Genomic DNA, 9,804 nt, shown 5'->3' with positions numbered 1-9,804 from the left:
CCACATAACATAGAGCAGGTCCTGCTCCTGCAGCACCGAGGGGTCTATTCTGCTCATATTACATGGGGTGGGGGTGTCACATAATATGGGATTGAGCCTTTGGGTGCCCCATCCCCTAATGCCACCCTGCAGCTCCCCGAGCCCTGACCCCATATATAAACCTTCAGGTTTATTTCCAACCCCCCAAACCCCATTTTGGATGTAGAGGATCCTCAGCCAAAGGGGCTCATTTGTGCTTCATCCCCCCCCCAGTAAACAAATATATCTGACTTTGGGCCCAAACCAGGGGTCGAATTTTACCTCCAAGCAAAACCAGCCCATTTCCTGAGCCCACACAACGGGGCGTCCCCTGTCCCCACGTGTCCCCATCACAATCAGTGCCAACCACTGGGACAGCCCCCGGGTGACACCGCGGTGACACCCACCCACCCACAACACAAACCCCATCCGGCCCCCCCCCCTACTGCCCTCAGTGACTTTGGGGTCTGGGATGGCAGTGGGAGCGCGGCAGTGACGGGATGGAGGCGGAGGGGACAGCGGTGCAATGGCAGCTGTGCTACGATGTGACAGCCAGGACCTGGTGGATGGTGAGTGGGGACGGGGGGGAATCTGCTGTTTTGGGGGCAGGAGTGGGGCTTGGTGCTGGGGATACAGCGCTTAGGGCCGGGCTCAGCCACTCAGCCATTGGTTTGGGATGGGGTTGGGGGTGTTCACTGATAGCCATTGGTTTGGGATGGGGTTGGGGGTGTTCAATGCACTCACCAAGGCTTGGGATGCTGTTGGGATGCGATGTGTCCATGGATGCCCATTGGTCTCTCAGCAATGCCCATTGATTTGGGATGTATTTGGGGTCTGATGAGCTCACTGATGTTTGGGACGTGGTTGGGGTGTGACACATCCATCGATGCCCGTGGATTTGGGATGGCTGGGGGTGACAGTGACACCCACAGTCTTGAGATGGACTTGGGGTGCTCCAACCCCTTGCAGGGACCCAGACACCATAGGGCTGCTTTGGGAGCTGATGGGCTGCTCTTAGCTGGCCCTGACAAGCCCTATAACGTCACCCTATTTGGGTGACGGCCCCATAGACCGGATCCTGCCTGACCCCGCTGTGTGCCCTGGAGGCAGCGGGTCGGGCCGTTGTCAAAGGGCTGTAGGTGGAGACCATCGGGAACATGGAGCCCCTTCACCCACGCGTCCCCCATTGAGATGAGTGGGGCCTTTGATGCGGCCCCCACAGCCCGGCCCGGCCTCAGCCACGCGGGGGAGCGGGGTCACAGCGGGACACAGAGACAACAATAGGGGACAGTGGGGACGTGGGGCGGCCCGGAGACGTGGGAGACATCCGGGGTGACCCGCTGCTCCCTGTTGTGTGTGCTGTTATGGGGTCTGCAGGGCCGCGCTGCCGTCACACCCCACTCCCATCTCACAGTGCTGGATTGAGATGGAGCTGAAAGGAATCAGGATGGAGGTAGCAGCAAATTATGGGACTAAAAATATCACCGTGCTGCATCCTGGGGGGACGGCAAAGCACGGAGCACAAACCGGGGCTGACATCCCATCCATCACCCCACAGCCAGACACTGCACCACGGGGCGGGGAGGGGGGATGGGGCTGTCTGTGTGGGGTGGGACAGGGAAGGTTGGGATGGGATGGGGTGGGATGGGATGGGATGGGATGGGATGGGATGGGATGGGATGGGGTGGGATGGGATGGGATGGGATGGGATGGGATGGGATGGGATGGGACAGGACCTGATGGGGTGGGATGGAGGAGATGGGATGGGTTGGGTTAGTTTGGATGTGGTGAGTGTGATGGGGTCAGGTGATATGGGATGCAATAGGATGCAATAGGATGCAATAGGATGCAATGGGATGCAATGGGATGCAATAGGATGCAATAGGATGCAATAGGATGCAATAGGATGCAATAGGATGCAATGGGATGCAATAGGATGCAATGGGGCGCTGGCATTTGGGCTCCTCGCTCCTCCAGCACCAGGTGGCAGCAGAACAGCGCGTACGGCCGCGCTCGGACCCGGTTCCGTCCCCGCAGCTCCGCGTTTCCCCGGGGGTCCCCGTGGGGCTTCACCGCGTGGGTGACGTTCGGGGCGGCCGAGCTGTGGGTTATGGGCTATGGGTTATGGGCTATGGGTTATGGGCTATGGGTTATGGGTTATGGGTTATGGGTTAGGGGTTAGGGGTTAGGAGTTAGGGGTTAGGGGTTAGGGCTGGGGTTGGGGTTATGGGCAATAGGTTATAGGTTACGGGTTAAGGTTGGGGTTATGGGTTTTGAGTTAGGGTTGGAGCTGGGGTTATGGGTTTGGGGTTACAGGTTCGGGCTGTGGCTGCGGGTTGTGGGTTAGTGTGCAAACACTTGCAAACACACGCTGTCGGTGCACACACACACACACACACACACACACACACGTGTGCACACCCCCCCCAAGGCTCCCTGTTAAATTGTACCCGGGCAGGTAAATAGTGCCCAGGGCCGGGGGCCGCTGCCCGTGTGGCCGCTCGGGGGGGTCACCCAGCTGCTGAGGACCCACGGCCGGTGCCAGCTCCGTAATCCGTGCAGAGGTTCAGGACAAACTGTACCCGTGATTATATAAACCACCGCGCCTCTATTTATTTAATTCCCTTCTATTTATTTACCGCCCGGCCAATTGCAGGCGGGGGAGTGGAGCTGCTTGGGGGGCAGCGGGGCCCCCCCATAACCCCATCCTCCATCCCGGTGTGGGGCAGCATGCATTGAGGTGGGGTGCATGGGGTGAGCATGCAGCAATGCATTGAATGCAAACATATCTGCATGCACAAACACACACACACACACACACACACACACAGACTGCAGGGCCGGACCCACGAGGTGACACGGGGACACGAGGCCCTGCAGGGGACAAAGAGCCCGGGGTCCCCCCCCCCCCGGTGCTGCCACAGCCCCTCCCCCAGCACAGGAAGCCGAGGGGCTGCAGCCTCCGCTCGCATTAATAACTGACTTCCTGCGGTTGCAGATTCACCTTCTGTGCTTCGCTGCAAACTTGGCCTCCAGTTCACAGCCCTGCTGCTGTTTGACATTAACCCAGTGCTCCCAGTACGGCCCAGTGCGGCCATAGGGGGGGGCTGGCCCCATCTGTGCTGGTGCTTCTTGGGGTCGGGGCTGGTGTCCCCATCACGTCACTGTGTGTGGGGTTGGGTTATGGGTTATGAGTTGTTATGGGGTATGGGTTATGGGTTGGAGTTGGAGTTATGGTTGGGGTTGGAAGTTATAGGTTATGGGTTAAGGTTGGGGTTGGGGTTATGGTTGGGGTTATGAGTTGTTATGGGGTATGGGTTATGGGTTAGGGTTGGAGTTATGGTTGGGGTTGGAGTTATAGGTTATGGGTTAAGGTTGGGGTTATGGGTTATGGGTTGGGGTTGGAGATAGGGTAGGGTTTAAGGGTTTAGAGTCAGGGTTCGGATTAAGGGTTAGGGTTAAATTTAAGGTTACTGTTAGGGTTAGGAGCAGGGTTATGTGTTAGAGTTGGAGTTAGGATGAAAGGTGGAGTTCAGGGTTAAAGTGAGGCTTAGTGTTAGGGTTGGGGTTAAGGTTAGTGTTAGAGTTAGGGCTACGGATAGGGGATTAGGGTTAAGGTTAGGGTTAAGGTTAGGGTTAGGGTTAGGGTTAAGGGTCCTCCCAAGCCTCCCAGTATCCTCCCAGTGCTCCCAGTTTGCAGCCCATTTTGCTGTGCCAAAGCTGTCAGACACAGTTGTTTCCTGGTCCATTTTCTTCTATTTTCCCCCCCAAAAAATAAATAAAATAAAAGAGCGAGAGAGGAAAAAAAAAAAAAAAAAAAAAAAAAGCAAAGCAAAGCAAACCAAATCCTTCTGGGCCCATTTTGGGTTGCTACGAGACAACAATGTGCTTTGCATGGGGCCTTAATTACAGAGCGGCTCTTAATAAGCTGAGAAATGAATGGTGGATGCGTGGGGATCTGGCAGCGAGCTGAGCGCCGGGCCGGCCTTCCTCCCATAGAATAACCTTAACTCTGCCCCCATGGCTGCGTGTGGGAACAGCCCCTGTGTCCCCACTGCTGGGAGGGGGGCAATGGGGGTCGGCCCCTCTGCTGCTCTCATCTGTGCCTGGGGAGGATGGGGGGAATGGGGCAGGATAGGGAGAGTGGGGCACAATAGGGGAGAATGGGAAAGAATGGGGAGAGTGTGGGGCAGAATGAGAAGAATGGGACAGAGTGGGGCAGAATGGAGGAGGGTGGGAAAGAATGGGGCAGAATGGGATGTAATAGGGCAGAATGGGGGATAATGGAGGAGAATGGCAGGAATGGGGCTGAATGGGGCAGGATGGGATGGCATGGAGCTGAATGGGATGGAATGGGGATGGAATAGAGCTGAATGGGGCTGAATGGGGCAGGATAGGACAGTGTGGGACAGGATGGAACAGAATGGGGCAGGATGGGATGGGATGGAGTTGAATGGGGCTGAATGGGGCAGGATAGGACAGAATGAGACAGGACAGAACAGAATGGGGCAGGATGGGGCAGGAGGAGCCGTGTGTCCCAGCAGAGCTCCCAGCATCACCGGAGCCATCCCCATTTATAAATAGCGTTGCAGCAGCGCGGCCGCGTTCCCAGCACGGCCATGTGGATCTCGTTAGGGGGATTAATTGGAAACGCTTCGTTTTGATTCGCAAAGAAATAAAAAAAATAAAAAGGAAAAAAAAATAAAAAGAAAAAAGGGGAAAAAGAAAAAAGAAAAAAACCAAAAAAAAAGTGATTGGATTTTTCCAGGGCGTTTTGAAAGGAAAAAAGTCTGAACTCAATTATCACCCTTCCAACGGAGCGCGGTGGGGACGCAGCGTTGGGCCGCCCCACATCGGCTTCGTGCCCCATTTCTGTGGGGTTCTGCCCCAAATGGAGGCTCGCAGCATCCCGGCCCCACAGCACAGGGGGGCTCAGGGGGTCCGGAGCCGTCCTGGAGCAGAAGGGGCTCAACATTGGAAGGGTTTCCCTTCATCTGATGGTTTTGTTTTGACCCAACTGGATTTGATAGATATTTCTATATATATTGAACTTCTTTTCTTGGGGAAAACATCCTTTCCAGTTCCATTCCTCTGGGTTTCCATTGGAAACAATAATAGAGAGACATTAGAAATGAGAAGCAAATGGTGTCACACGACAGAGAGACGTGGAGGAACGTCCAGGAATGGCTGAGTCCAAACACAAATAACCCCGACTCCTCTGCAGCATCTCCCTGTTGGATCTGCTCCTTCCTTTGCTTTCCTGAAAAGAAACTGCAGCCAAACGAGCCCCCAACCCCCATCAGGAGAGCAGCCCATGGGGCTGGGCGTCCCCCCTGACCCCCAAAGGGATGCGGGATCCAGCAGGAAAACCAACCCCAGCCCCATAGATCTGCTGCAAATGGGTTGGAGTTGGTCCCCCATTTGGCTGTGGGTTCTGTAGGGTTCTATGGGGATGTGACTTTGGGATGATGGAGCACCTATGGGGACATGAAAGGAGGATGAGGATGAGGATGAGGATGAGGATGAGGAGGAAGGCCCAGTGTCAGGAGGTGGGAGAGAAGCGGCCGCTGTGATTTCTGCACTTCCTATGCAACAAATCCCTCCCTGGGATACAAAGTCCACTTGTCCTGATGGCACATTCCTGCCCGCAGCTGCGCGGGGCCATGGGCGCACAATGCGCCCGTTGTTGCCTGGGCTCTGAGCTGGCAGCAGTTCAGGGTGGGCAGAGCTCTGTGCTCCCATCGCTGTTATTAACTCTGCCCGTCCTGAGCCGGGCTGGGAAATGGGCAGAATGGGCTCACGGAGGGATGGGAGTGGGGAAACTGAGGCACGGGGTGATGGGATCGGGGTCCCATTGCCTCGTCCTGCTGCTGTCTTCCCTTTAGGATCAAAGCCCGACCCCTACATCCCACCCCTGCATCCCTCAGGACCGTCCCTGCCCCCTGGTGCAGTTTCTATCTCATTTGTGAGCATTCCAGCATCCCCTGGGCCTGTCCTCGCATCCCTTGGGATCATTTCTGCACCCCTTGGGACCCTCCTCCATATCTCCCGGAACGACCCCTGTATCCCCTCAGGACTATTCCTACATCCCATGGGACCGTCCCTATAAACCCATGGGATCACGTCTACATCCCTTGGAACCATCCCATGGGCCCAACCCTGCATCCCATGGGACCGTCCCTATAACCCACCAGCCCATCCTTGAACCCCTTTGGGACCATCTGTAAAACCCATGGGACCAACCCTATATGCTATGGGACCATCCCCTGGGACCAACCCTATAACCTATAGGCCTATCCTTGCATCCCTTTGGGACCATCTCTATATCCCCATGAGACCACACCTTGTACCAACCCCACATCCTTCCAGGATCAACCCTATACCCCATGGGACCATCCCTTGGGCCCAGCCCTATTCCCTTCCTTGCATTGCTTTGGGACCAACCCTATATCCCATGGGACCAACCCTATAACCCACAACACCATCCCTGCACCCCTCTAGGACCATCTCTGGACCCCCGGGACACCCCCAGCCCCACACATCACCCCATGGTGCTGTTCCAGCCCCACATTCCCACTGCCCCTCAGCTCCCTGTGCCCCACAAGTTGGGAATTCACCCCCCGCCCCACAGCCCCAACCACTGCCAGAACCACCAAAGCTGCATTTTTCCCTCTCTCACCCGAGCTGCTGATCATAAAAAAAATCATATAATAATAATAATGACATGGAAAATTCTCTAATATCTCCAGATTCTTGGATGGGGGTTTTGTTAATTCAAAGCAGAGCCCAGAGGGGGAGGCGGATAAAGGCAGGATGGAGGAGCAGAACATGGCCCCAAGGAGGGGGGTGGGATTGGTTCCTAAAGGAAGCTCTCACTGGGGTTCTGGTGCCGTCCAAAGGGTCGGGGTGGTTCCATATGTGTCCCCATATGGGATGTGTCCGTCTGTGCGTCCATCGGCCCCAAACCTGTGTAGGAAATCCCAGTGTGAACCCAACATAAATCTTTGTGTGAACCCCAATACGAACCCCAATATAAATCCCAAGATGAACCCAATATAAAGCCCCATATGAACCCCAACACAAACACCCATATAAATCCCAGTAGGAACCCCAATAGAAACCCAATATGAATCCCAATAGGAACCCCAATAGAAACCCAATATGAATCCCAATAGGAACCCCAATGTACATAAAGACCCAACTGAAATCCCAATACAAACCCCAATAGGAACACCCACATAAACCCCAATATGGACCCACTGTAAATCCCAGTAGAAACTCCAGTTAAAATCCCAGTATGAACCCAAATAGAAGCACCCCTATAAACCCCAATGTGAACCCCAACATAAATCCCCAAATGAACCCCAATCAAAGCCCAACACAGACCCCAGTAGAAACCCCAATAGAAGCTCCCATGCAAGTCCCAATTCAAATCCCAGCATAAAACCCAATGGAAACCCCAAAGGAAATCCCAATCCAACCCCAACGATGACCCCATCCTGACTTTGGGGTCAGGTTATTTCACCCCAAATCCCCATTTTTATGCAGGAAAAGGAAAATAAATGTATAAAAATTGGGGTTTCTGTAATGGAGAATCAGAATTTTGTGGGATTGGGGTCGTGGTGGCTGTAGGGTCGGATGCTGCCACCCCCTATGGGCTCCCAGCATCCCATGGGGATTCTCCTATAGAATATGGGGGGATTTGGGGTTTGGGGGGGATACAGGGTGATGAGGAGGGATTTGGGATCCTAGGGGGGATTTGGGATCCTAGGGGGGATTTGGGGGTGCCAGAGGGGGTGTGGGGTGATGGGGGGGGGTGTATTTGGTGTCCTGTGGGAGATCTGGGGAGGAATTCGGGGTGGGGGGGGAGGATCCTGGGGGGATATTGGGGGGGATTTGGGGTCCTGGGGGGGGTTATGGGGTGAGATTTGGGGGCGTCGGGGGGGGGATTTGGGATTGGGGAGGGGTCAGAGGATGGGGATGGCCGTGGGGGGGGGTTATCATGGGGTGTGTGCTGGGGGCGGTGCGGGTTCCGCCGCAGCCCCTCCCGCAGCACCGCAGGGCGGGGCGGTCGGTCGCGCTCCTCCCGCTCTGCGGTAACTCCGTGCGGGGCCGCCCCCCCCGCAACACCCCCCCCCTCCCGCACCGCGACGGGCAGCAACGGGGGCGGAGGAGGAGGAGGAGGAGGAGGAGGAAGGCCGGGGGCGGCCCCGCAGCGGTGCCATGGGGCTGCGGGGAGGAGCGGCGCGGGGCGCGGGGCTGCGCGGGGGGCGGGGGGGGGCGGCCGCCAGGGGGGGGGTTTGTTAGGAGCGGAGCAGAGCGCGGAGCTCGGGGCGGGGGGGGGTTTTTGGGGGGGTTTTTGTGGTTTTTTTTCCTTTTTTTTTTTTTTTTTTTTTTTTTAAGAGATATAAATTTTTTAATTATTTTTTAAATTATTTCCTTTTTCCCGTTTTTTTTTCCCACTATTTTTTCCTTATTTCCATTCCCCCCCTTTAATTATTTCTCCTCGTTTCCCGTTAATTATTTCCCCTCCCGTTATCACCACCCGTTTCCCTTTAATCACCCCCCCCAATCCTTCCCCTTATCCTCGGATTTCCCCCCCCCGTTTCATTCCATCCCCCCCCGGTTCCTCCAGCAGTTTCCCTTCCCTTCCCCCCCCCATTTTACCTCACTTCACCCCACCGTTTCCCCCCATTTTCCCGTATCATTTCCTCCCCCCCCGCCCCGTTTCCACCCTCCCATCCCCCCCGTTTATCCCCCCGTCCCCCCTCATTGCCCCCATTCCTTCCCATATCCCCCCATTTATTAACACACCCCCCCTCACCCCATTTCCCCCCCCCGCTGACCGCTCACCGAGGCCGCCGCCCCCCCCGCCCCCCCCCCTTAATCGAGGCGGAGCTTTTGACGACCAACGTGATTTTTTTTCATTAGATATCTATTTTTTTTCCCTACATTTTTTCCCGGTGCCCAACGCACTTTTCGCCCCCAAACAACCCCCCCCCCCCAACCCCCCCATAAAGAAAACGAAACCCCCAAACAAAAAAACACCCAAAGCAACAACCAACAGCCGCCCCCCCCCCCGCCCGGCAGCGCTGGGACCCGTTCATTGCAGTGGCCATGGTAGGTCCCGGTCCCGGGGCACTTTCATTTTCTCTTTACTCCCCCCCCCCATTTCCTTCTCCCCCCCCCCCCCCCCGCAGCGCGTGTCCGTGTCCATCCGCGGGTCCCCACGCGCAAAAGTTGCGGGGTGTCGGTTTATTGGGGGGGGGGGATGGAGGGGATGGATGGGAGGGGCCGCTCTGCCCGCACCGTGTTGCGGGGGGGGAACGCGGTGTGCGGGGGGGGGGAGGCTGCGGAGGGTGAAAATGGCCGCGGGGAGGGGGCGGGGAGGGCGGCGGCGCTTTGAACTTGGAGGGGTCCGGGGGGGAATGGGGGGGATTGGGAGCGCGCACCCCCCCCCCCCTTCTATCACCGCCCCTCCCGGGGTAAAAAAAACACGCGTGGACGCGGCCGCGTTGTGGAGTGAATGGCAACGTGTTGGAGGGGGAGGGGTGGGATGGAAACGGGGGGGGAAGGGGGGGAGAAAAGGGAAAAATAACGGGGGGGAATAAGGGAAATGAAAGGGGAAAAAAGGGAATGAGGGGAGAAATGAAGGAGGAAATAAACGACGGGAGAAACGGAGGAGGAAATGAGGAGAGAAACGGAGGGAACGGGGGGGAAAGTGAAGGAGAAGAGGAAAGGAAAAAGGCGGAGGAGAAACGGGGGGAAAAGTTGCGCTGCCGCGGG

At 56.4% G+C, this 9,804-nt stretch overlaps 1 protein-coding gene across 3 annotated transcripts in view; it reads left to right on the top strand.

The window, feature by feature from the left end:
* The first annotated feature begins 8,876 nt into the window (after positions 1 to 8,876).
* NFIC (nuclear factor I C) overlaps positions 8,877 to 9,804 on the top strand; it is a 31,580-nt gene continuing 30,652 nt past the window's right edge. For all 3 annotated transcript variants that reach the window (XM_085517500.1, XM_085517498.1, XM_015886731.3), the window contains exon 1: positions 8,877 to 9,138. In XM_085517500.1, coding sequence (XP_085373626.1) covers positions 9,136 to 9,138 — 3 coding nt within the window. In that variant the 5' untranslated portion in view covers positions 8,877 to 9,135. The remainder of the gene's footprint in view (positions 9,139 to 9,804) is intronic.

The sequence above is a fragment of the Coturnix japonica genome, chromosome 16 (assembly GCF_054131305.1).
Source record: "Coturnix japonica strain WE chromosome 16, WE-NBRP24, whole genome shotgun sequence".
NCBI classification, from domain to species: Eukaryota; Metazoa; Chordata; class Aves; order Galliformes; family Phasianidae; genus Coturnix; species Coturnix japonica.
The sequence above is the reverse complement of the archived record's forward strand: the minus strand, read 5'-3'. Positions and strand labels throughout refer to the sequence as shown.